The sequence below is a fragment of the Podarcis tiliguerta genome, assembly GCF_965153285.1.
Source record: "Podarcis tiliguerta genome assembly, chromosome: 9".
In the NCBI taxonomy this organism is placed as follows: domain Eukaryota; kingdom Metazoa; phylum Chordata; class Lepidosauria; order Squamata; family Lacertidae; genus Podarcis; species Podarcis tiliguerta.
The window spans coordinates 1686801-1714137 of NC_139542.1; the positions used below are offsets into that span (position 1 = coordinate 1686801).

Genomic DNA, 27337 nt, shown 5'->3' on the forward strand with positions numbered 1-27337 from the left:
GTACCCATATATAGAGATTACTCTGAATCTCAAGACTTTCCCCCATTCCCTCCATGGATCCCATTGTCAACATTGACAATATGATTCCATCATCTATATTTGGTATCCAACCGTATTTTCCATAATATTTGTTACATTCCAAGTGAGATTAAAATCCTGCTGACGTTTTCCTCTGCTTGCAACGGTCTCCTAAATAAATTATAAATTTTCCCCATTCTTTTGCAAAGTTTTGGTCCCCTTGGTAAATAGATACCATTCCGGCGGAAAGGTAAACGGTGTTTCCCTTTGTTTTGACAGATTGGGGGAGGCTCGGGAGTTGCAGGCGGGCGGCTGTTGCCCAGGAGGGGTGCAAGGCACACGGTTTCTCTGCCATGGACAGGGTTCTGAAAGCTACCAGCATGAGTCTGACCAAACTGCGGGAGGCAGTGGAAGACAGAAGTGCCTGGCGTGCTCTGGTCCAGGGGGTCACGAAGAGGCGGACACGACTAAAGGACTAAAGAACAGCAGCGGGTGTGAGCAGTGAGCTGTGAGCAGTGAGCAGCTCCTGAAGCCAGCCAGAGCCAACTGTGCTACCAGGCTGCCTCCAGGCTGCTGAGGCTGCTGCTGCCATGTTTTCAGACAGATTTGCAAATCCGGGGACTGACCCCGGGAACCCTGGGACGCCTGGTAACCCTATGCTAAGCGGCTGGTGCCCATCTCCAGGACCTCCCCTGCGCCCCGGCAGGATGGCCTACCCTTTGACGTAGATGTCGCTCATCTTCTCCCCCGTGATGCTGAGGTCGTCCAGGATGACGTCTTTGGCATTCCAGATAATGCAGCGCAGGTAGAACCTGAAGCCCAACGGGAAAGAGATTGGGTTCAGTGGGTGCATCTAGGCTATGGGCACCTACCCTGCATTTGAAGCACACCTCTCAAAGGATGCTGGGAACTATATTTTGGCCCACACAGTGCTGCAGTTCCCAGCACCCTTAATGAATCGCCCTAAACAGGATTCCTTGGAGGGCGCTTTATTTATTTATTTACGCTTTTTATTTATTTCATTAGATATTACAAGTATTCCATTCACCTTCAAAACAACACAAGATACACAAAATACATCCAAAAAAATCATGAAGAAACAGCCATACTTAATGAAAAAGTTTCAATACCATATGTCTTCAAGGATCTTAAATCATGATTAGATAGTCTTCTACTTTTTAAGGGTGACTTCCGTCTACCGTTTCCCCTGCTTTATTCCTTTTTTTACCCTTTTTACTGCGTCTTTTATCACCTTAACCATCATCTATATTCTACCCAATACAATATTTATCAATCATGCAATTTGCGAAAATTAGTCAAGGCATGCTAGAGATTTTAGTTGGGGACAATGTGTTTTTTTAAATACCCTCTGTAACATTCCCACTCCTTTGTAAACTTTTGGTTTCTTTGATTCCTGATTATTTCTTTCATTTTTGCAAGTTCCAAATACGCAAACATTTTTATCTGCCATTCTTCCTTCAATGAGATTTTCCCTCCCTTCCAATCTCTAGCAACCACCATTCTCGCTGCTGTTGTTGCGTATAAAAATATCCTTTTCTTATCACCTGGGATATCTGTTGACAAAATACCTAGAAGGAAGGCTTCTGGTTTGTTTGTTTTTTTACAAATGTTTCTTTAAACATTTTCTTTAATTCTTCATACACGATATCCCAAAAAGCTTTTAATTTTTGTGCAACCCCACCACATATGACACATTGTGCCCTCCACATCCTTGGAGGGTGTTTTCAATGCCCGGTTTGGATGCAGCCACAGACCAGCTGCCATCTTGGATGGCTTTGACAGGGGATTAAACAAACTCATAGAATCATATAGTTGTAGGGCTGGAAGAGGGGATCCTGAGGGTCATCTAGTCCAACCCCCCGAAATGAAGGAATCGCAGGACATTTGTGTTTGTCCAGCAGGGCAATTCTTGTGGTTTTGTGGTGTGGGTGTGAATGTATGACAGAGGCAAATAGGAGCCGCATTACCTCTTTGCTTTCCGTGGGGTCACGTTGAACGGGGGCCCTGGGGGGCCCAGGGATTTGGGAAACACATCGACCCACATCTGGAGTTTTCCCTGAAATGAGGAAAAGAGGCTGTGAGGCAGGGAGAGTTCATTCTGGGAGCTCAGACAGCCCTGCTCCATCTCCCTGCTTCTGGAGAGAGGAATGGACCGAAAGGGGGCAAGGGGTTCCTTCTGGAAGCTAGCTATTTCTGGGGTAAAGATGGAAGAGGGAAGATAAAGGCATGAGTTCAGATTCCCCAGCTGGTGTTGGTTGTGAGAGCTTCAGGGACGCTTTGGCTTTTGTTTCTTTGCGCAGTAGGCCCTCAAAGCATCACCCCTTGGGAATGCAAAGTGAAATCTAGACAGACGGAGGCCAATAATTTTCGCTATGGAAGGGGCACTATGGATGAGTTCATGGAACGAACGAGATGGTGGCCCCCAAACGTTTAGGAACTGCTGATGTAAATCTTTATCCTGTGTGTGGTTTGGGAGCTGCACGGGCAGGGAAAAAACAATGCTGTCCAGGGTGGTAAAGACTGCGGAGAGAATAATTGGGTGCACTCTTCCCACCTTGGATCAATCTATGATATGAGATAGTGCGGAATAGTGCACACCCCAGAAATTATCTCTTTCAGCTTCTGCCTTCTAGAAGAAGGTCCAGGGTTATAAAGACTAGGACTAGCCGCCTGAGAAACAGTTTTTATCCAAATGTGATTTTGGTTTTAAACGCAGTGTAAGGTACTCTCTGTGGGAGTATATTGCATTTAATTATGGTTTTTGAATGTCTGATGTAGATTTTTTTCAGTTTTGTTGTTCTGTATGGGACAATGATAGGGACGCAGGTGGTGCTGTCGGTTAAATCACAGAGCCTAGGACTTGCCAATCAGAAGGTTGGCGGTTTGAATGGGAGCGACGGGGTGACCTCCCATTGCTCGGTCCCTGCTCCTGCCAACCTAGCAGTTCGAAAGCACGTTAAAGTGCAAGTACAGTGGTGCCCCGCAAGACGAATGCCTCGCAAGACGGAAAACCCGCAAGACGAAAGGGTTTTCCGTCTGCAGAGGTGCTTCGCAAGATGAATTTCCCTATGGGCTTGCTTCGCAAGACGAAAAATGACGAAAAATTTTGAATTTTTTTTCGCTCCAAAACCCCTTTTTCTGAAGCGGTAAGCTGCTAAAAGCATTTTAGCAGCAAAACCGCTAATCCCCCAAGCCTTAAAAAGCCGTTTTTAGCCCTTAACTTGTCAATAGTGCTAATAGCGCTAATCCGCCTATGGGCTTGCTTCGCAAGACGAAAAAACCACAAGACGAACGGATTCTTTTCGTCCTGCGAGGCACCACTGTAGATAAATAGGTACCGCTCCAGTGGGAAGGTAAACAGCATTTCCTTGCGCTGCTCTGGTTCACCAGAAGTGGCTTAGTCATGCTGGCCACATGACCGAGAAGCTGTATGCCAGCTCCCTCGGCCAATAAAGCGAGATGAGGGCCGCAACCCCAGAGTTGGCCACGACTGGACCTAATGGTCAGGGCTCCCTTTAGCTTTAAGGTAGTCTCTGTGGGAGTATATTGCCTTCAATTATGAGGTATTTTTAGAGGGTTAACCAGGCTGGGATAGCTGGGATAGCAGGCTTGTCGGATTTTGAATGTCTGGTGCAGATTTTTTCAATTTCGTTGTTCTGTTTGGGACAATGGCAATGAAGATTATCGTATCGTATCCCTACTGCATTCCATCTTTCATCTGGCTATTTGGGGGCGTGATTTCCCCCTCAGGCACTGGCCTGACACAGAAGGGCTTTCAAGATGACGGCAGCTGCGCCCTGAGACTCACCGCTGCCTCTCCCACCCAGGTCTTACCTGCTCGATGTCCGGTTGCAAGGGGCTGTACAGTCGCCTCGTCTCTACATGCTCGGGGACCAGGCCTTGCTTCTGCAGGGCGTACAAGGCTAGCCTCTCCTCCGGGGGACCCAGGTGTGGGTTGGGGGGCTTGCCATCATCTAAATGAAAGAGAGAAGGAGGAGACTGCAGCAGCGGACCAGCCATCTACTCCCAGTGCAGATAAAAGGGCAGATCTAAGGAAGGCAGAAGAGGCTTGGGACAGCTGGGACAGCCCTGTTCAACTTCCCCACAGATTACTTACACACAGAGAGAGACGAGGCTGTCAAGTATTCCAGAGGGTGGGTGGGTGGAAGGAAACTGACATGGCCAGAATCTCTGTGATCTTTTTGCTCTGCCACTTTCACCACGAAAACCTGCTCTTTAGTGTTCAATCAGAACAAACATCCGTTTGTTTTTTCCGTGGGTGGATGTTGGCTCCGAACAAGCGCCAAAAAGCAGCTTTTCACAGGGAAAGCTCTGGGGCAAAAAGGAAAAAAAATATAATTACTCGGACAAAGAGCTTCAGAGGGCAGGCTATGCCTGAAAAGATGAGTGTGGCTCAGCCCTCAGTATAAAATGGCCGCGTGTCTTCCTAGGATGTCCTGTGTGAGGCCTCCATCCTTCTGTGAGGCGCTCCTTGTCTGTTGCCTCCAGTTGGCCGAGCAGGGGTCACACCAGCCAAGTGTCCCGCAAAAAACGGGACGTCCCATTTTTTCGTGCCTGATTGTGGTGGCCATTTTGGGTGCTGCTCTTTCTTGCAACACTCTTGCCCTGAAAAAGCGCATTTTGGGGAGTCAGAGTGCATGCGGGTCAAGCGACTCGCCCGGGAGCACATCCCAGAAGGCACATGTCCCAGTTTTTGATCTGCAAAAGTTAGACTGCCGTCTCCAAGTCTCCAGCAGCCAACTCTGTCATTGGGTGTGCATGGACATCACAAAAGCAGCGGCCCCACATTAAAAATAGATCTTTCTCCCTCTTTGCCCCACCGGACACACTTCAAACATCACCAGCGCAGAGCTGATGGAAGCAAGGCCCAGAAACCAAGCTTGCAAAATGTCCTCTGCACTCTGGACTTGCGTGAATTCAGGTTCAGCTCTAACACAGCTGCTTTCCAGACCTCATTCTCCCCCCCCCCCCCCGCCCCCAGTCCCAAGGTCAAAGCTGCCAGAGCTTCAGTTCTGGGTTTGAAGGAGGAGGGAGAAAGAGCTCTGCTCAGCTTTATGCAGCCCTATAAACCTGAGGACACCCTCAGCCGGGATCACTTTGAGGGCACAAAGCTGCTGTGAAGTGAGCCAGTCCTTGGTGGCCCCTCAAACATCCAGACTCCTTTGGCCTGGAGAGGAGAAGACTGACAGGAGAGCCACCATCAAATATCTGGAGGGCTGTCACACGGAGGATGGAGCAAGCTTGTTTCCTGCTGCTCCAGAGGACAGGATCTGAACCAACGGATTCAGTGCCAATGAAGGAGATTCTAACTAAACATCAGGAAAAACTTTCAGATGGTCATTGAAATGGACTCAGAAGCTGGTGGGCTCTCCTTCCTTGGAGGTGTCTATGCAGAGGTTGGATGGTCGTCTGTCATGGATGCTCAAGTTGAGATTCCTGCATTGCACAGGGTGGAGCCATTGGGTCCCTTCCACTGCTACAATTCCACGATTCTATGATTGCCCCCAAAGCAGATTCTACTCCCTGCCCATCATCCAGTTTTGCTCCACCTTCAAAGGAACACCTGGAGGCCAGGCTGGGATCAACCGACACCAACCTCCCTTCCTTCCATCCATCCATGTATTCACTCAATATGAGGCAGTGTTGTGTAGTGGTTAGAGGATAACACCGAGATTGTTAAACTAGGAGACACCAGGTTTCCCTTGTCCATGAAGCTCACTGTCCCTCTCAACCTAACCTACCTCACAGGGTTGTTGTGGGGATAATAAAATAATAATTATTATTTATACAACCCACTCTGGATGGCTCCCAACAAAATATTAAAATACAATAGTCCATCAAACATTAAAAGCTTCCCTAAACAGGGCTGCCTTCAGAGGTCTTCTAAAAGTCTGGTAGTTGTTGTTCTCTTTGACATCTGGTGGAAGGGCGTTCCACAGGGCGGGTGCCACCACCAAGAAGGCCCTCTGCCTGGTTCCCTGTAACTTGACTTCTCACAATGAGGGAACCGCCAGAAGGTCCTCGGCGCTGGACCTCAGTGTCTGGGTAGAACCATGGGGGTGGAGACGCTCCTTCAGGTATACTGGACCGAGGCCGTTTAAGGCTTTAAAGGTCAGCACCAACACTTTGAACTGTGCTCGGAAACGTACTGGGAGCCAATGTAGGTCTTTCAAGACCGGTGTTATATGGTCTTGGTGGCTGCTCCCAGTTACCAGTATAGCTGCTACATTCTGGATTAATTGCAGTTTCCGGCTCACCTTCAAAGGTAGCCCCACGTAGAGTGCATGGCAGTAGTCCAAGAAAGATAACCAGAGCATTCACCACTCTGGCGAGACAGGGATTAAAGGAGGATTTACTGAGAACCCTGCACACTACATTGAGCTCCTTGGAGGAAAAGGTGGAATAATAATGCAATCAATACATTAATACTAATACTAATTGCACGTAAAATCACCATCTCAAGGCTATTTACACATGAAATAATCCAAAGTAGTCAGTGAAGCATAGCAAGCCCTTCATGTCTTGCAATCCCTATTGCCTTCTTTGTTTTTTGCTGGGTGGCCTCAGACACCCCCTTGGGGCCCAGGGGAGAGGAAGAACCGGGCAACCCTGCAAAACCTGCATTCCTCTGGGAATGCCGATTCCGGCTGCCAAGAGACTCTCCACCAGGTCACGGCTTATATTGTGATAGCTCCGTCTGTGTGATAATGTCTCTCTCTGCTGGCCAAAACCTACAAATACAGGACTCTGCTTGCCCACACAAGCCCTGGAGATGACTGCGTGGCCAAAAGGATGCCAAGGAAAAGGCAGGTGGGCAGGAGGAGAGAGAGTGGGTAAAACATGGTTTTTTCCCCATCTGGAACAGAATCCGAGCAACCTGTAAGTAAAGGTAAAGGTAAAGGGACCCCTGACCATTAGATCCAGTCATGACCGACTCTGGGGTTGCAGCGCTCATCACGCTTTACTGGCCGAGGGAGACGGCATACAGCTTCCGGGTCATGTGGCCAGCATGACTAAGCCGCTTCTGGCGAACCAGAGCAGTGCACAGAAATACCGTTTACCTTCCCGCTGGAGTGGTACCTATTGATCTACTTGCACTTGACCTGCTTTCGAACTGCTAGGTTGGCAGGAGCAGGGACCGAGCAATGGGAGCTCACCCCATCAAGGGGATTTGAACTGCTGACCTTCTGATCGGCAAGTCCTAGGCTCTGTGGTTTAACCCACAGCGCCACTCGCGTCCCTTAACCTGTAAGTAGTAAGGTATTTAAGAAGGCTATTGACAAGCCGGAAGGTGTGCAGAGGAGAGACCCCAAGGTGATCAAGGATCTGGAAACCAAGCCTGATGAGGAACGGTTGAAGGAGTCTGGGAAAGAGGAGACTAAGAGAAGATAAGAAAGCCATCTACAAATATCTAAAGGGCCATCACATGGAAGAGGGAACAAGCTTGCGTTCTACAGCTCTGTAGGGTAGGGCTCAAACCCATGGCTTCAAGTTACAAGGAAAGATCAGAAAGGAATTTCTGGTGGTTAGAGCTGTCCAATAGTGGAATGAGCACCTTTGGAAGGTGGTGGACTATCCTCCCTTGAGGGTTGGACGGCCAACGATCATGGGGGTTGGGGTCCCTTCCAACTCTATAATTCTATGAACCTATGAAAGATCTTGGGTGGCACTGTGGGTTAACCCACAGAGCCTAGGACTTGCCAATCAGAAGGTCGGTGGTTCGAATCCCCGCAATGGGGTGAGCTCCCGTTGCTCGGTCCCTGCTCCTGCCCACCTAGTAGTTTGAAAACACGTCAAAGTGCAAGTAGGTAAATAGATACCGCTCTGGTGGGAAGGTAAACAGTGTTTCCATGCGCTGCTCTGGTTCGCCAGAAGCGTCTTAGTCATGCTGGCCACATAACCCAGAAGCTGTACGCCGGGTCCCTCGGCCAGTAAAGCGAGATGAGCGCTGCAACCCCAGAGTCATCCACAACTGGACCTAATGGTCAGGGGTCCCTTTACCCTTTACCTTTATGAAAGATCTTAAGGTCCAAGACCAGAAGTTTGTTTACCAAGGTCTGGGAGACGGTAGATTTGATCTCTGAAGATGATCCGGTCAGGTTTGTAGACGGGAGGCTTCCAGTTGCGTTGCAGAGCAAAGAGGTGGAGCAGCTGAGAAGGACGGAGTTGATCTCTCCATTGGTTGGGACCAGAACTAAGAGCAAAAGAAAAAGCAAACGAAAGCTTCAACCAGCCCTATCCTCCAGGCTTAAGGCAGGAAAAATTTGATGTGCCTTGTTTCACTTTTCAGAGAGACGCTGTCTTGTTCCTGCACACCTCCCCTTTTATTGCAACGTGGTATGTGCAGGAGAACTTCTCACTATTGTATGCTGTGCTGCCTGTCAATCAGCTGATGGTTTACAGGCATCTCACAAAGCCCCAAGGGTCAGCTGAGCACCATGTGCAGCGCTATGCCAGACCTGACAAGCAGCTGATCGCTGGGGCTTTCACAGCTCAGCGCATGGAGCTTTCCAAACCCTGAACATCAGCCGACCGCCATCGTGGGACAAGCCCAACATCCTGCCTTAGATAGTGAGTGACCAGCTGCTTCGGGGCTCTGCAGGCCCCTCCGATCAGCCTTGGGTTCGAGATTCAGGTTCACAGCTCTTCTCGTTTAGTTCCCCAGCTCCACTGTCTCTCCAAAACCCCAGGCGGAAAAAGGACTTTCCTAGGCTGCTGCCGGAAATCCTCTCGAGCTGGAAATGCTTGAAGGCTTCTGCATGGAAGGCTTGCTCTCTACCCCAAAGTGATGCTTGGCCTCATTGCAGTCTCCAGTCCTCTTTAGCTGCCATTCCTGCATTGCAGGGGGCTGGACTAGAGGGCCTCTGGGGTGCCCTCCAATTCTGCAATTCTACCGTTCTGCCTTCCCCCTTGGCCTCCCATCACCCTCAGCTTTGCAGGAACCAGGCTGGATAAACAGGGGAGCTTGAGGCCACCCGGAGGCCCAGCTCTCTCCTGTGGATATTCCCGCAAACCCCCCTCCCCAAAAGAGGGGCAAGGCCCCCTGAGCTGCCTCGGTTTCCCCCAAGCACCCACATGCAGTAAGTCTGGGGCAGGCCACAGCGGGACCCAAATCTGGAGAGGAACCGGTTCTCGAGGTCCAGGGTGGTTTCCCCGATTTTCTCATCTTTGGACAAGAGGTCATAGTCGTAGAGGGTGACCTTCAGATCCTTCTCCAGGGGCAGAATACATGTCAGCTCAAACATCCTACAGGGAGGAGGAAAGCTCAATGTTACTCAGATGGACAGGGTCACTTTTGCTACACTTGCTTAGCAATGTGTTCTATGAACTGCCCTGAGACCTCCAAGCATTGTGTGGTATATAAATTCAATTAATAATGCTAATAATAATAATTAATTTTATTGGTTGGTTGGTTGATTGGTTACACACTGTATTGTTGATTGATTGGTTACAGTCCAGGGGTCAGCAAACTTTTCCAGCAGGGAGCCGGTCCACTGTGCCTCAGACCTTGCGGGGGGCCAGACTGTATTTTTTGGGGGTGGGAATGAACGAATTCCTATGCCCCAGAAATGACCCAGAGATGCATTTTAAATAAAAGCACACATTCTACTCATATAAAAACACGCTGATTCCCAGACCATCCACGGGCCAGATTTAGAAGGCGATTGGGCCGGATCCGGCCCCTGGGCCTTAGTTTGCCTATCCATGTGTTACGCATTCAGCAGAGCACGGGACTCTTTTTCAAAAAAATAAAATTTATTAACCAGGCCTTTGGTTGACCTGCTTGACATCCTATGCCCTTTTGAAATGTGTCTCTTTTTGGGGTGTGATTGGGTTGTTGTTTTTATTCTGACTATATATGTTGTGATCTTTTCTATGAAACACCGTAAGACCTCTGGTTATAGGGTGGTATATAAATTCAAGAAATAAGAATAAGAGGTATTAAAGAGGGAACCTTTCCCTCTTCCCTTCAACACCCCCCAGGTGTCTACATCTATGTCTGGCCTTGCGTTCACCCCTTACTTTCCAAAGACAGGCTCCAGCGTGCAGGGGAGGTAATGGTCCTGGTCATTGATGGATTTCTTCCCCACAGATATCTTGACATAAGGGTCACACTGCAGAGGAGAAAAGAAAGGTGGCCAGTCAAGGTGGGCTCTCTGCAGACCCAGGTAAAGTTACCTGGGCATGTGTAGCCAATGGAGAGACGCAAACAGAGGCAAACGAGGTCCCCACTTCCTGACCCCCAACAGAAGCCCCCCAAAGATACGTGCTTCTTGGTTGGTTTCATAAAATTTGCACAACATAAAAGAACCTCAAGCGCTTTACAAAAAGAAGAAGGAAAAATCAATAATATTATTGCATAAAACAATTAACAGCAATTATTATAAACCTTCAGAAAATCAACAGTAAATGGAAAACAGCTTTAAAGCACACACTGGCATTCTAGATATCTTATTTATTTATCTACTTGTCAAAATTTATATGCCACCCTTTGTAGATCTCAGGCCAGTTCACGACACAAGAATACAAGATAAAAACACAAAATGCATAATAAAACAAACCATGGGAAATAGGTCTTAGGGAGATGTTTAAATCTCCTCCAGCACCACAATTCAAAAGCATCAATTCTTCAGCAATCAGCCTTCTTTATGGTCCAGTTCTCACTTCCGTACATCATTACTGGGAAAACCATGGCTTTAACTATACAGACCTTTGTCGGCAAGGTGATGTCTCTGCTTTTTTAAAAATAAAATAAAATATGGCAATCCTATTTTGGGTAGCTATTGGGTTGTTGTTTTTATTAGGTATTTTGTGTTTTTATATCTTGATTTTATTCTGTGAGCTGCCCTGAGACCCTCGGGGATCCTACCTGCCTGCCCATCCTCTCCCAGGCTTACCTTTCCATTTGAGTCCTTTGGCTGCAGATCAAAGGCCCGGATGATGTAAACACGGACGAGGCATTCCTGGGGGCCTCTGGCTGGAAGCTGGTGGAACTGGCGAGGAGGAACTGCCACCGTGGGGTCATCCGGCAGAGGGTAGATCTTGAAGGCACCCTGCAAGCCAAGGGCCATTAGAGCCTCATAGAATCATAGAGTTGGAAGAGACCACAAGGGCCATCGAGTCCAACCCCCTGCCAAGCAGGAAACACCATCAGAGCACTCCTGACATATGGTTGTCAAGCCTCTGCTTAAAGACCTCCAAAGAAGGAGACTCCACCACACTCCTTGGCAGCAAATTCCACTGTCGAACAGCTCTTACTGTCAGGAAGTTCTTCCTAATGTTTAGGTGGAATCTTCTTTCTTGTAGTTTGGATCCATTGCTCCATGTCCGCTTCTCTGGAGCAGCAGAAAACAACCAACTCCCTCCCAACTCCCTGCATCCTACAGCCAAGCTCAGCGGGGTCACAGCTTACGGAGCAGGACCCGAGGGGCTCACACTGTGAACCAGCCCATCTCTCGAGGAACGCAATGGCTGTGACCTTCAGGAAGGAAGGTGGCTCTGGCAAGGAGTCCATCAAGGCCCTGAACAGGGGCAGACCTACATTTGGGGGCCCCTGAAGCTTAAACTGTCATGGGGGGCCCTTTGCAACCAGCAACGAGGTGTGGGTATCCACTGTTATTTTCTTCCATGGGGTTGTTCCACAACGGGTGACCACACCTTTGCAACATCTATGCTACATTGGGATTGTTGAAATATACTCAACGAAAAATTAATTCATTTGACTCAAATCAATGTGACTCTACTAGACGCAGCAAAATTAAGCAATGGGGTCTCTTCTGAGGCCCCTCTGGGATTAGGGGCCCAAAGCTTTGGCTTCGTTGATTTCATAGCATAATGCTGGTGGTCAACAAAAGAGGTTTAAAGACTCTCTCAAGGCAAATCTTGTAAAAATGCAATATAAACACCAACAACTGGGAAACACTGGCCTGCGAGTCCTCCAATTGGAGAACAGCCTTTACCAAAGGTGTTGTAGACTTTGAAGACACTCGAACTCAGGACGCAAGGGAGAAACGTGCTAAGAGGAAGGGATGCTTGGCAAACCCTCACCATGATCAACTGTGTCCCCACTGTGGAAGGACGTATGGATCCAGAACTGGCCTCCACAGTCACTTATGGACTCACTGTTAAGACAGTGTTCATGGAAGATAATCTTACTCGGCTATGAGGGATTGCCGAAGAAGAAGAAGAAGAAGAAGAAGAAGTGATATTGCAGCAGAGGTTTTATATGGATTACACAGCAATCGTCTCCAGGCCCTCCAGTATCTGAAAGAGGTTAGCAAACCTTGAATTCCCCCACAATGGTCGGGTCTTCATTCGAATCCTGAGTCTTGCCACGGTACAGCTTAAAGGTGTTGCAGAAATCCGAGAGACCCCCAAAGTCTTCTACGCTCTCCAACTCCGTTTCATAGACCTAAGGGAAGAAAAATGTGGGTTCAGTTTGTCCAGTTGGGAGGAGTCCCAAAAGACCAGGGACGCCGACTTGCCCCCCACTGCTTGCCTGTTGGTGGGGCGGGGAGGGCAGGAGGTAATCTTCACCCTCCAGAAGTCCCAGCCCCAGTTGGTGCACCAGCGCTCACCTGGGAGTGGCGGGGGATAACAGCCCCTTCAATTTTGGGGGGGTACTTGGACCCTTGCCCAGAAATACTTAGGGGGCCAGAGCTCCTTCCGCCCCCTATAGTTGGCGCCTCTGCAGAAGTCATGTAACTCAACACCCTGCAAAGTCGTTCCCTGTTCAAGAATCCCTCAGAGATGGCCTCCAACCTCTCTTGAGAAATCTCCAAGGAAAGAGAGCCCAACCCCTTTCAAAGAAGTCCATTCCACTGCTGAATGGCTCTTATCATCTGAAAGTTATCCCTAATGTCTAGTCAGAAACCTCCTCCATCACTGCAGGTGGGTTGGACTAGATCAGGCATAGACAAACTCGGCCCTCCAGACATTTTGGGACTACAATTCCCTGGTCCTGCTAGCTAGAGATGATGGGAGTTGCAGTCCCAAAACATCTGGAGGGCCAAGTTTGCCTATGCCTGGACTAGATGATCCTCCAGGTCCCTTTCAACTCAACAATTCTACAGTTCTATGGTTCTATCTCATCATGGGACTATCAGGTTGGGTCCTGCCCTCCAGAGCAGGAGAAAAGAAGCTTGCTCCCTCTTCCATGGGACAGCCCTTGAGATACTTGAAGATGCCTATCCTATCCCCTCTCAGTCTCCCCTTTTCCAGGCTAAACATATCCAGCTCCTTCAACCATTCCTCATCAGGCTTGGTTTCCGGAGCCTTGATCTTCTTGGTCTCCCTCCTCTGCACACCTTCCAGCTTGTCCATATCCTTCTTAAACTGGGAGGCCTAGAACTGGACACAGGACTCCAGACTGGTTCTGACCAGAACAGATTGGTCCTATGACTTCCCTTGATCTGGACACTAGACTTCTGTTGCTTCTGAGGAGCTGGTGAAGCTCAGAGTGGCTACTGTCCCAGACACCTCCCTGGCTAAGTTTCAGTCTAACCTCACAACCCCCTCCAGCTCGAGTCCCAGGTGCTGCAATTTCACCTCCTAAGCAACAACCGCCATCCTTCCCCTCCCAAGAAAGGTGTCCCTTGCGGCCCTTCACTTCATCAAATCTGGCCCTATCTGAAAAAAGTTTGGACACCACTGATCTCAGTGGCGTAGCGTGGGGGGTGCAGGGGGGCCGGCCGCACCAGGCACAACATCTGGGGGGGCGCGCGCTCGCACTCGCAGCTCTCTGCCCCTACCTGGCTCACTCACTCTCTCTCACTGCAGTGCTGGCTGTGCGAATCCCATCCGAGCCGCCGGGTCGCCGCCCACTGTGGAGGGGAGGGTGCCAGGCGTGCGGTGCGGTGCGGAGAGAGAGTGAGGGACTATCTGGGGGAGGGACAGTGCAGCGGGGGGGGGGGGCGCAAATTACTTGCCTTGCCTCGGGTTAGGGGGCGCAAATTACTTGCCTTGCCCCGGGTGCTGACAACCCACGCTACGCCACTGACTGATCTGTTATTGACTTAGATGACTGCTGCCCACCATCTAATGCCATAAACAAGAGGAAGGAACTCATTTTTCATTAGTGATGGCTCTTTGTAAACTGAAGTAAGCAGCATACAAATCGTGTTACCTAAATATATAACAAGAGCACACTTTGCTATTACACTGCTTTTACAATTTGGTTCTGATGCTTTCGGGCGCCCTTGCCATCAAGGAACCAATTTAACTGCATTGCTTAAATAACTGGAATTGCATAGGTGTCTCAACGAGAAAAATCCTTTTCTTTGCATAGTATTATCAGATGCTATTTGCTGAGGAATCGAGCTCTGGAGCTGTACTGATAAAGAACAAGAGGTCTCCCTCCAACCAGTTACCTTTAGCGTGTCAAAACCCTTTTCCAGGTATGAGCCGCATTTTTCCCGGTCGCCCGTGGAAGCGTAGAACTTGCTCCACCAATCGATGAACTCTTCTTCCTGGGAGAGGAGAAGAAACACTTCGTATCAAGAAATCCCGACAGCGATCAGCACCACCTGAGCGGCTCTCGCTTTGCACGATGGGTCTCCATCAACAGAGCTCAAGAATGAACAACGCTAGTCATTGCAGCGAAACACAACTCTCTTATTAGAAAAACCAGCGGGGGGATTTTGGTGGCTTTTGAAAAGCTGGAGCCGCAGCTCAGTTCTGCTTCCAGAACGCCATGGGTTCAATCCCTTAAGAAAAGCCCGCTGGATCAGACCAATGGCCCATCTAGTCCAGCGTCCTGTTCTCACAATGGCTAGCTGGATGCCCCAATGGAAAATCCACAAGCAGAAGAGCAGACCTCCCCTCCTGCAGTTTCAGCCACGGGGATTCAGTTTGATGTATTTTTAATCTTTGTTGGAAGCACCCAGAGTGGCTGGGGAAACCCAGCCAGATGGGTGGGGTACAAATAATAAATTATTATTATTATTATTATTATTATTATTATTATTATTATTATTATTACTGCCTCAAACTCAAAGCCACTCTGGCTATTAGCCTGCTTCATTTATTTCCCCAATCCTCTTTTCAAGGCATCTAAGTTGACGGCTACCCCAGTCTCCTGTGGCAAGGTGTCCCATAGTTTAACACTGTGCTGCTCGAATGAGTCCTTTCTTTGTATCTGCCCTGAACCTTTCAACTTACCTAGTTAAGTAGGTAATGAGGAAGCCGTTGGCCTGGCTCAGTAGAAGGCACACAGAAGGCTTCGTTTGAACTGGGGGGGGGGGGGGCGGTTGTAAAGAAATGTTATTTTTTTTGGTAATGGCTACAATTCTCAAGGTCAACTGGAGCCAAGATGAAGGAGCAATTGGTAATTCGTGAAACATCCTTAAGCAAATAAATATCTCATTTTGGAATTCCGCAAAATTCCATCACACTAACCTCACGGAGAAGCCGGGATAATGGGGGTTTATGGAGTTTGACTGCAAGCCAGGCAGGCAGGCATCTCGAGAGTCCCTGTCTCCAAAAGGCATTGCGCTGGGACCCAACACTTTCTCTCTCCCCCCCCCTCCCCCCAATTCACTTCCTCCCCTCGTAGGGATATTGAAGAAATCTCCCTTTTCGGCCATCCTTTTGCACTGCCTTTAAAAAGGAAGAAAAGAGGGGGAGCTGCATTCTAACCAAAATGCCTTTATTATGACATTCCACAGGTGCCGAGTTACAAAGAAAGCACTTTCAGTAATCTGACGATTTTACCTCTGGTCTCCTCTGCAGCCCCAAGACAAAGAAAGGGGTTAGAGGTTTCTGCTGATGTTGGGGCTGAGGTTACTGAGAATAACATGTTTTTTGTGTTTTTTAGGGGGGTGTTTTGGATGCGTGTATTGTTTTTTTTTTAAGCAAAACACCAGGAGACACAGCTGGAATGTTAACTGGAAAGGACACTGGCTGCTCACTCAAAACAGGAAAGCCGTGCCTGGCAAGAAAGGCTAAGAAGGGAGCTGGCTTAAGCGTCTTGCGAGGGACACAGAAGGCCCTGGATTGACATCGCATGGCATCCAGAAAGGAGTTTTTACCATATGTGGTGGGATTGCAGTAAGATTAGAAAACTTTGGGAAATGATATATAATGAGTTGAAGAAAATGTTCCAATTAACATTGGTTGAAAAACCTGAAGCATTTTTGTTAGGGATTGTAGGGAAAGACCTGCCAAGGAAATTTAAGGATATCTTTATGTCTGCGACAACGGCGGCAAGAGTCTTAATAGCACAAGGATGGAAGAAACCCCAACTAAAGAACTGTGGGAAGGGAAACTGATGGACTATGTGGAACTGGCAAAATTGACACACAAACTTCAGAACAAGGGCAACTGTGACTTCAAAGAAGAATGGGAACCTTTTGCAAAGTATTTAAAGAAACAACAAATTGAATTGGACTCCTTGGCAGGTTTTGAATAAACATTCACAAATTCATTATTAATAACACATAGATAGATAGGTTAGGCATTTTTACAATTTTATAATATGCAGAGAATTATAAGTATGGAAAAACCAGAGAGAGGCGTTGAGGGAAGTCTGGGGGGGGGGAGTGGAGGATGGGTTCCTTTTTGGGGAGGGGGGAAAAGTAGGGGGGAATTAAGGATGATATGTTTTATTGAAAAGCAATGACAAACCTGGACAGCATCTTAAAAAGCAGAGACATCACCTTGCCGACAAAGGTCTGTATAGTTCAAGCTCTGGTTTTCCCAGTAGTGATGTATGGAAGTGAGAGCTGGACCATCAAGAAGGCTGATCGCCAAAGAATGGATGCTTTTGAATTCTGGTGCTGGAGGAGACTCTTGAGAGTCCCACAGACTGCAAGAAGATCAAACCTCTCCATTCTGGAGGAAATCAGCCCTGAGTGCTCACTGGAAGGACAGATCCTGAAGCTGAGGCTCCAGCACTTTGGCCACCTCATGAGAAGAGAAGACTCCCTGGAAAAGACCCTGATGTTGGGGAAGATGGAGGGCACAAGGAGAAGGGGATGACAGAGGACGAGATGGTGGGACAGAGTTTGACCAAACTGTGGGAGGCAGTGGAAGACAGGAGGGCCTGGCGTGCTCTGGTACATGTTATGTACTGAGTTGAATAGGATCCAAAAGGCAGCAGTCTGATTGGTCCTAGAACAATAGGATTCAGAATGCAGCAGTCAGATTGGTCCTAGAACAATAGGATCCAGAATGCAGCAGTCTGATTGGTCCTAGAACAATAGGGTCCAGAATGCAGCAGCCTGATTGGTCCACAGGAGCCACCCAATCCAGCTCCAGGTGCAAGTGAATCCACAACCTGATTGGCCTACAGGTAACTCCTGGAATTAGCCAATCACATGGGGCCCATTGTGTAAATAATGTATATAAGGGAGACATTCTGGGGGAACTTCCATTCCTCCTCACCACTATGAGCTGAATAAAGAGCATGAAATCCACTCTCGACTCTGAGTATATTTCAAAAGCCATCCACTGCCTCCAGTGGCAGGGAGTTCCATGGTTTAACGACGTGCTGCATGAAGAAGTCCTTTCTTTTCCCTGTCCTGAGACTTCCGACATTGAGCTTCATTGCACGTCCATGAGTTCTAGCATTTGGGAGAGAGGGAAAGCAACTTCTCTCTAGCCCCTTTCCTCCTGCTGTGCATCATTTGAGAAACATCTGTCCACTCCTCCCCATTTCGGTGGGTTCTGCGCAGGAGACCTTCCCAGTGAATTGGAGCCCCTAGGAAGTGGGAGGTTCCTGGGGGGTCTCGGGCTTCTGCGTGGCCTGGGCAAGCTGTTCCCTGCAAGGGTCAGGAGCCACACACACACACACACCCGAGCCTGGGCCTGGCAACCCAATCCTGAACTGGGTGTGGGGAGGCCCCGGCATGGCTGCGTTCATGGGAGGTGACCACAGGAATGCCCAGCTGGCAGGCCACCCCTTCCGAGAGTCTCGGGGCTGGGTATCAACTGTCAGGTTCAGCTGGAGATATCCGATCCCAGTGGCTCTTCCAGGGAAGGGTAACCAGATAGGCCATAAAATATGCGCCACGATTTGAGACTCGCAAGCGCAGCAAATAACCAATTACCCCAAATAGTTTACAGATTTCGGCTCGCATGTTTTCTGGCTCGTGTTTCGCGTGCTAACTTGTCGCTTAATGGCTTATTTGTATTAGAGGCAGCAGAAGGCCTGGCTGGTTGGCTGGCTGCGAGGAGGCGACCCGACAGCTCTCCAAAGCGGCAGCTCCCTTCGCTGACGGGACGGAAGACTGCATCTTCTTCACATGCCAATGTTGGCGATCCAATTTAACATTGCACTTTCTCCATCTACTTCCAATGCACTCGTGGCACATAGCAACCGGATGCTGGGATATTCGGGACAGAGAAAAGAACTTCTTCACGCAGCGCAGACTGTGGAACTCCCTCCCACAAGGGGCAGTGGAGGTCACCAACATGGTCTGGTCCGCTTTAAAAGAAGATCAGAGAGGGCTATCAATGGCTCTTTTCTGCCACCATAGCTGGAGGCAGCAATGCTTCTGAATGCCAGTTGCTGGAAACCACAGGAGAGGAGAGTTGCTCTTGGGTTCGAATCCTGCTTGCAGATTTCCCTTTGGAGCGTGTGGTAGAGGTTGAATCCTGACAAGACAGAAGTAATGTTTTGGGGGGACAGGAGGCGGGTGGGTGTGGCGGACTCCCTGGTCCGGAATGGGGTATCTGTGTCCCTGAAGGACCAGGTGCGCAGCCTGGGAGTCATTTTCGACTTACAGCTGTCCATGGAGGCACAGGTCAATTCTTTGTCCAGGGCAGCTCCATCTGGTACACAGGCTGAGACCCTCCTTGCCCGCAGAATGTCTGGCCAGAGTGGTGCATGATCTAGTTATCTCTCGCTTGGACTACTGCAATGCACCTATGTGGGGCTACCTTTGAAGGTGACCCGGAAACTGCAATTAATCCAGAATGTGGCAGCCAGGGAGTGGCCGCCGAGATCATATAGCACCGGTCTTGAAAGACCTACATTGGTTCCCAGTACGTTTCCGAGCACAATTCAAAGTGTTGGTGCTGACCTTTAAAGCCCTAAATGGCCTCGGTCCAGTATACCTGAAGAGCGTCTCCACCCCCATCGTTCTGCCCGGACACTGAGGTCCAGCACCGAAGGCCTTCTGGCGGTTCCCTCCCTGTGAGAAGCCAAGTTACAGGGAACCAGGCAGAGGGCCTTCTCGGTAGTGGCACCCACTCTGTGGAACACCCTCCCACTAGATGTCAAAAACAACTACCGGACTTTTAGAAGACATCTGAAGGCAGCCCTTAGGGAAGTTTTTAATGTTTAATAGGTTATTGCATTTTAATACTCTGTTAGAAGCCGCCCAGCCAGATGGGTGGGGTATAAATAATAAATTATTATTATTATTATTATTATTAGCCACTTTGAGAACAGGATGCTGGACTGCAGGGGCCATTGGCCTGATCCAGCAGGCTCATCTTGTGCATTCATTTGTGGAATTTCATAAGTTTAGCCATCTCCTCAAATCCCCCATATGTGCATTGGAAACCCTGCAAATTCCGAGGACAGAATTGCTTGCTTTGTGTGAATGGCCCCATCTGAGAAATGCAGCTACGTGGGTGTAAAGGGATTTGTCCAGCTCACTGCTGGCATTTATCCCCTCCCATCCATCCTGGGCAGTGTGTGTGTGTTGCACTGGTGTGCAGTGACCCAGCTTCCTCAGGGATCATCTCCGTATCTTTCCGGCATGTGCTGTACAAGTTAATTTGCAAACGGGGAGGTGAGCAGTGAAAGCAAATGCCATGTCATATCTCAAGTACACAGTGTTGCTTTTACATTTGTTTGCTAAGCAAATGAAACAGCAGAGATAAGGCTGCACAATTTTTTTTGTAATGGTAGCTGCTGAACTGAGATTAGGCTGAACCGGACATCATTAGAGCCTGGCTGCTAGATCACAGTAGCTGCCAGGCTATCCCAGCATCCTGTTCTCCCAGAGGGCAGCCAGGGGAAAGTCCACAGGCAGGAGCAACAGGAGCTCTCCCCACCTGACCCTGTACTGGGTTCCTCAGGATTAGTCCCTCTGGTAATGGCAGAAGCTGAATCAGGCCCCTCTCCAGGTCTGAGACATCAACATTCCCCCAAACCCTAAACCCAGGGGTCAGCAAACTTTTTCAGCAGGGGGCCAGTCCACTGTCCCTCAGACCTTGTGGCGGGCCAGACTATATTTTTTTTTTGGGGGGGGGGGATGAACTAATTCCTATGCCCCACAAATAACCCAGAGATGCATTTTAAATAAAAGCACACATTCTACTCATGTAAAAACACGTTGATTCCTGGACCGTCCGCGGGCTGGATTTAGAAGGCGATTGGGCCGGATCTGGCCCCCGGGCCTTAGTTTGCCTAAAGGTAAAGGTAAAGGGACCCCTGACCATTAGGTCCAGTTGTGACCGACTCTGGGGTTGCGGCGCTCATCTCGCTTTACTGGCCGAGGGAGCCGGCGTACAGCTTCCGGGTCATGTGGCCAGCATGACTAAGCCGCTTCTGGCGAACCAGAGCAGCGCATGGAAACGCCGTTTACCTTCCCGCCGGAGCAGTACCTATTTATCTACTTGCACTTTGACGTGCCTTCGAACTGCAGGAGCAGGGACCGAGCAACCTGAGCTCACCCCATCATGGGGATTCGAACCGCAGACCTTCCAGCAAGCCCTAGGCTCTGTGGTTTAACCCACAGCACCACCCGCATCGCTAACATTCAGTTAGGGTCCTCCTAAACTGGTTCTTGTTTTATGGTCCCTATGCACTCTTGAGTGCAGCCTTGCAGATGGTGGGTTTTGCAGCTCTCGACCTCCAGGCCTTGCAGATACAGCGGCTGGGGTCTACACAGGAACAATTTCTATGTTCTTCATGCACTCCCAAGTTCTCAGCACCCACCAATCCTCAAATCCCCCCAAAATCACTTGAGAGATGTGTGGAAGGAAAGGGAGTCCCTGAGGCCACACGTCAAGGCATCCAGCTATTCCAACTTCATGACCCAATAGCTTCCACCCAGCAAGGAATCCTGGGCTTTGCCTCAACCGAATAACCCAATTTTGTGGTTCCAATTTTCTATTTTTCCTTTAATATCAGGACAAATTTTGCAGGCATAAATAGAAGGCTGGGGTTTTCTCATCTTTCTGTGTAACCGGAGAAAACGTCAATCCGACACTCCCAGCCTCCAATTTGTGGCTGTTTCCACCACCTACCACACGCCATTAAAAGAGAAAGAAAAGAAAACCCCCGGTTTGCAAAATAAAGCATAAAGCCGCCGAACCCAGTAATTAGGTGAGAAACGAAGCCATACATACATGGAGGTCGGCCCGGGAAGTTTGCGTGTTAATGAAAGCTGAGCTGGTCATGCCGTCCTCAGGCTACAAATAAAAGCTTTGATTAGTGGCGGAGTTAGACAAGCACAAATCCAACACACAATGGCAGGAGCAAGGGTTGGCTTTTGTAAAACACAAACAAGGCATAGAAATACAACCTCCCTTATCCAAACGAGCACATGGGAAAGACCCGGAGTCCAAATAACTGGATCTCCAATAACTCAAGGACAAGCAAGGTGTGAGAAAAAATATCCATGCTGAGTGGTTTTGTGAATACAGCAGCTGCCTTTGCACATAATGTTTTGCCAAGCCATGGTTTCTCAGGAATGCCTGGCTGTGCAGGAGATGATGGCACCTGCTTGGCTGCTCCTGGGCTTCACCACTAACACTCTTGCTTAGCCAAGACTGGCTGTTGGGCTGCAGCACATGGTATGGGAGAGAGAAGCCTGAAGAACCGCCCCAGGGATCATGATGGCATACGGAGAGCGTGCTGGATCAGGCCAATGGCCCATCTAGTGAAGGACTCGGGCACAAGAGCAGCAACTCTCCCCATCCCAACAGCCACCCAGAAACTGGGATGCAGAAACCACAGAGCCAGAGCAGAGCCATCAATAGCCCTCTCCTCCTCCATGAATTTGCCCCGTCCTCTGTGAAAGTCATCAAGGTTGGCGCTTCCTGGGGAAGTGAGTTCCATAGATTAACTGCAGACGGCAGGAAGGAGCACTTTCTTGTATCTATCCTGAACTTTGGATATGAGCCTTGGCTTAGCCATTGTCTTGCCCTGAGCTAAAAAGCTGGGGGGGGGGGGAGCAAAGGGGGCCAGGCTCTTCTATGGGAGGCAGCGCCTTCACATAGTCCTGAGATACTCTGGCTCTGTCTTGCGAACCAGGCCAGTGGGTGGTGGCAGAACTAATTTGAACACCCAAAAAGGCAAGGAGGCAAGAGGGCCTCTGAGGTCTCTGTTTTCATCTGGGCCTGCAGATTTTATACCTTTAAAGCATTTCATGGTGTTGCTTTCAAAGTGCTGTTTTCTGTTTGTTTGTTTGTTTGTTTGTTTGTTTGTTTGTTCGTCCGTTTGCATTTATATCCCGCCTTTTTCTCCAAGTAGTGCAAGGCAGCATACATTATTCTCCCTCTCATTTCATCTCCACAACAACCCTGGGAGGTAGGTCAGGCTGAGAGACAGTGACTGTACCCAACAGGTATCCAAACCGCGGTCTCCCAGGTTCTAGTCTAGCACTCTATGCCACAGAGTGTTTCAATGCTCCCCACCCCTTTGTTTACTCATTATAAGCTAGGTTTTTTGGGGGGGTCATTTTGGGCATCAGAAGCACAAGATCCTAAATAAGGAGAACAACAGCCTGAACACCTGCTTACAAGGGCCACATACCAGCTATGACTGGGAAATTCAGGGGGTATGGCAGCCGTGAACTAGAGAATGTGGGAACAACGTGGGAACAGGAGCAAAGAAATAGCCAATATCTTTGTTCCTGTTCCCACATTCTCTAGTTCAGGGCTACCATACACCCCGAATTTCGTAGTCATAGGAAATTGCATCTCATTGCATCCTCATTGCATCTAATGATGCTCAAACACACACAACCCATGGAAAGCAATAACTTTCATGTTGCAGAGATGTGGATAACCGAGGTTAATCAATGCAAAGAGCACAACAAGCTTCCAGAGTTAATCAGGCAAAAACAGACTGGGATTAAAATCCGAACTCCACCTCTCAGCCTCAGTTCCTCAATCTGTAAAATGGGTATGTCTGTGGCCTATCTCACAGAATTGTTGCAAGATCAAGGACACAGCTCTTGAGCAAGCCCTATGAAAATGGTGAGACTTGGTGATCTTCCATCCCTGGCTTTCCTCCTGTTGTCTCTCTTCACTGTTAAAATTACTCGACAAAGGGCTGCATACATTGATAGCACAGGGAGATTATGATAGTCACATTGCAAATCGCAACCATAATCATATTACGCTATAGGAGGGGTTTGCAATATCAGAGCAGTCGAGCAAAAGGGGGCAACAGTCCCCAATGATTCGACAATTGCCTTGCAGAAATATGAAATGATCATTATTAACACCGAATTATGAATCGCTTTCTAAACCACCATCTCAAGGCGACTTTCATATAAAAGAGTCGAAAACACAAACAACCAATTCGCTAAAGTGCCTAAATACAAAGGTGCATCTTACAGAACCCCCAAATGTTCCTATTTTCCAGGGACAGTCCTGGATTTTCAGAAGCTGGACCAGTTTCTGATTTCATCCTGGAATGTCCTGCTTTTCCTCAGGACGTCCCTGTTTTCACCAGAGAAATATTGAAGGGACTTGAATTATCTTACCCAAGAGCCATCTGAAGAGGGTCCTGTATAGGAAAGTTTTTTTAATGTTCTGTTATGTTTTTCTATATGTTGGGAGCCTGGGGCAACTCAGTCAGATGGACGGGGTATAAATAATAAGGTTGTTGTTGTTGTTGTTGTTGTTGTTGTTGTTGTTAAGGAACAGGCTATCCACAGTGCTATTTTTCTAGAAAAAGAGGTGCCAGAACTCACCATGAACACCTCCTTTGTTCTCTGATATTGGCACTGACGTCCTCCTGAGAGGTGCTAGAACTGAGTTCCAGCTGAAAAAAAGCCCTGGGCGCTCCTATTTTCACCGGAGAAATGTTGGAGGATATGATCTTACCGCCTCACCCAGAACCCCAAAAAACTCAGAAGCCCATGAGATGATTTGAGAGAGAGATGGGCAGAAGGGGAAAATTTCCTCCAGACCCACGCACCATCCCAGTGCCCGTCACCAGGGCAGTTTTTTTGTAGGTGCCAGAGAGCCCTGCTCCCCTGAGGTTTGGTGCTCCCAGTTGCATCTCAACTCTGGAATCCCAGACACGAGCTTCTCATTTTATTTGCAAGGAAACTCTCAGTGCCTCTCCTACCTAAGCTCTGAACTCTCTCCCATCCCATCTTCCCTCTCCGTCTCCTGGCAAACGATCGCCTGGTGGGGAGAGGGGGCTGCACATGGATCTTGCGGCGCCAGTGGCGACAGGGTGTGGCAAACCCAAGTCCCTGCGCCACATCTAAGTGGGATAAATCTTTGGCAATTTAAGCAGCAGCAGCAGAAGGCCAGGGCCTTCGGCAGCATGCAGGCAGAGAGCCCCTCCGGCAGCTCCAAATGAATTTAATTGGGAGCAGGCTTAAGGACGGGCAGCCGGGTGGAGCAATGGCAGGAGCAGCAGCAAACATCCTGGAGGTGGAATGCCACCCTGACGACAGACGTAGAAATGCCAAATCTGTGCCAAAGCTATATATTGGGCTTTAAAGGTTTAAACCTTTAAAGCCCTATACGGCCTAGGACCCTCGTACCTACGGGACCGCCTCTCCGGGTATGTCCCACGGAGGACCTTACAGTCTTCAAACAAAAACATCTTGGAGATCCCAGGACACAGGGAGGTTAGGCTGGCCTCAACCAGAGCCAGGGCCTTTTCGGCTGTGGCCCCGATCTGGTGGAACACTCTGTCACAAGAGATCAGGGCCCTGCGGGACTTGACATCTTTCCGCAGGGCCTGCAAGACAGAGCTGTCTGTCTTAACCTCTGCCCTGAGACAAAGTGAGCAACACAAGAACAGCCTCAGATTGAAGTCCACCTGGCCCAGCCTTCTGTTCTCCCAGTGACCAACCAGCTGCCCATGGAAGTCCACCAACAGGGTCCCATTGCAACAGCTTAGCCTCATCCTCCATTAACGGGCCTGATCATCTTTGAAAGCCATCCAAGTTGGTGACCATCACAGACCCTCCTGGAAGCAAATCCCATAGTTGCACCACACACTGAGGATTCCAATTGCCAGAAAGGGGGCCCCTCCCAACCCTACAATTCTAAGTCCTTCCTTTTCCATCTCCTGAATCTTCTGAAGTTCAAAGGCGATGCGGCAGAAAACTCCTAGAGAGCTGCCTGTTGGAAAGAGAACTGGGTTGCAACTTTCCACAGAAGGATCTGATCAGCCTCCGCTTAAGCCTCATAGGTTCTGGTCCTCTTAACGGAGACTGGGGGGTTGGGGGAGATGCCACTTCAAAGGAAGCCACAGTGGAGTCCCAAGAGGCTTGCCAGACCCCAGTCGCTCACCATCTTCTCAGCTATAATACCAGGAAGAACCTCAGAGGAATGCGGGAGAGGACGCCTCCCCTTCTAAGTAAAAGGGCGTCAGTTGCACACACACACACACACACACACACACACAAGCACCCTTTCTGGCTGCCTGATGAAAGGGCTGCTGAAGGAGGGGAGCAGGGATTGCTTGTTTCCCCACCAATGGACAGGGATGAAGTCATAAGCAATTTCCACGTAATAAAGGCCACGTTGGCAGCTTCCATGTGCCGGGATATGGCATTGCGTGTGGAGAAGTGCTCAGGCAGAGCTCAGCTTGAATGACTCTCTTCCCATCCACCAGATGGAACCGATCTGGTCCAGGAGAGAGCATGACTTGCCCCAGAAGTGAAGCCCTTCATCCACATGACATCACAAAATCTGGACGCATTTGTTTGTTTGAAGTGCTGGTCTTTGAAGCCTAAAAGGTCCAGGTCTGGGGTATCTTAGGGCTGCCTCTGTCATCTCACCCTCTTTCTTCCTTATTTCCCAACTCTGCCTTTGACCTGGTCATTTTCTTCTCTACTTCCTGAGTCATATTGCTGTGCGCTTGCTGACCATCCAAGAACCCTCACATCAACACGCTCTTCAGCCCCTCAACACAATAGACCTTCCTCAATCATGGGAGGCATCCCAAGGCATCATCTGAGCCAGCCTGCCAGGCTGGTTATGCCCATCTCTGGCCTGGCCATGTAGCCCACAGGGCAAGGCAGCACCATGGAGAGCTCCTGATCAGCAACCTGCTCTGAGAAGGATTGGAGGTGGCCTTTTCAGCCTCTGCTTCCAGTACCTCTCTCTAAGGCTCCCGAAGAACAGAGCCTCCTGGACAAGGCCAATGGCCCACCAGGCCTGGAATCCTTTTCTAGTATTATGAAAGGGTGGGGTAGCTTTTCTCAAGGCACTTTCCTCATGACATGCCCCACTTTTGAAGGAACGGAGCCTCTTAAAGGCCATGTGCCTGACCTTCTGCACCCGTTAGCCTCCAATCTGGTGCACTCCCTGTGCTGTTGCATCAGGACAGCATCTCCTGGTCTGCCCCGCAGAGGACCTTAAGGTCCATGAATAACCATAGTTTAGAGGTCCTGGTCCCTAAGGAAGTCAGACTATCCTCCACCAGGGCCAGGGCCTTCTCAGTGATTTCTGACCTGGTGGAATGCTCTGTCCCATGAGACCAGGGCCCTGCAGGATTTAACTTCCTTCCGCAGGGCCTGTAAGGCAGAGCTATTTCGCCTGGCTTTCAATTTGAATCTAGCCTGATCTTTTATTCCCCTTCCTTCCCTCCCCCCTCCCTTTTTTGTGAAGATTGCCTGCCCTGGGATCCCACAGCTGGTTCTCCTCTGGTCTCCTCGCTGGCCCAAATAGGACTAATTTAGCCAGCTAGCCCTGGTGATCATCTAATGTTTATTGGATGGATTTCCCCCCTAAATTGATTTTTTAATTCTGAATTTATTGTTATTCACGTTTTATACTGTATTTTATGCTGGTTTTGTTGCATCAATTAAGTGTTTTAAATTTGTTGTTAGCCGCCCTGACCCCGGTTTTCTGAACCAGGAAGGGCAGGGTATAAATAAAGATTTATTTATTTTATTTATTTATCAGGAGGTAGGTTAGGGTTCCAGTAGAAGACACCCATGTTGGTCCGTTGAATTTGTTCCAGGGGATGCCCCCCAGTGCTTGATTTAGTGGGGGCTCCTGGTCACAAGCATCAGAGTCAGGAATCCCATCTCACTTCTTAGAATCATACAAGTGTAGCATTGGAAGGGGTCACCAAGGGCCATCTAGTCCAACGCCCGGCAATGCAGGAATCTCAACT

At 49.1% G+C, this 27337-nt stretch overlaps 1 protein-coding gene across 13 annotated transcripts in view; it reads right to left on the minus strand.

Moving 5' to 3' along the window:
* DYSF (dysferlin) overlaps positions 1-27337 on the minus strand; it is a 175258-nt gene that overhangs the window by 22302 nt on the left and 125619 nt on the right. For 7 of the 13 annotated variants that reach the window (XM_083398138.1, XM_083398134.1, XM_083398137.1 and 4 more), the window contains 10 exons: positions 21364-21426; positions 14430-14528; positions 12344-12472; positions 10959-11114; positions 10084-10175; positions 9136-9306; positions 8112-8254; positions 3874-4013; positions 2007-2095; positions 735-830 (listed from right to left, as the gene is read on the minus strand). In XM_083398138.1, coding sequence (XP_083254264.1) covers positions 735-830; positions 2007-2095; positions 3874-4013; positions 8112-8254; positions 9136-9306; positions 10084-10175; positions 10959-11114; positions 12344-12472; positions 14430-14528; positions 21364-21426 — 1178 coding nt within the window. The remainder of the gene's footprint in view (positions 1-734; positions 831-2006; positions 2096-3873; positions 4014-8111; positions 8255-9135; positions 9307-10083; positions 10176-10958; positions 11115-12343; positions 12473-14429; positions 14529-21363; positions 21427-27337) is intronic. The other 6 variants (XM_083398131.1, XM_083398133.1, XM_083398132.1 and 3 more) reach the window with 1 other exon arrangement.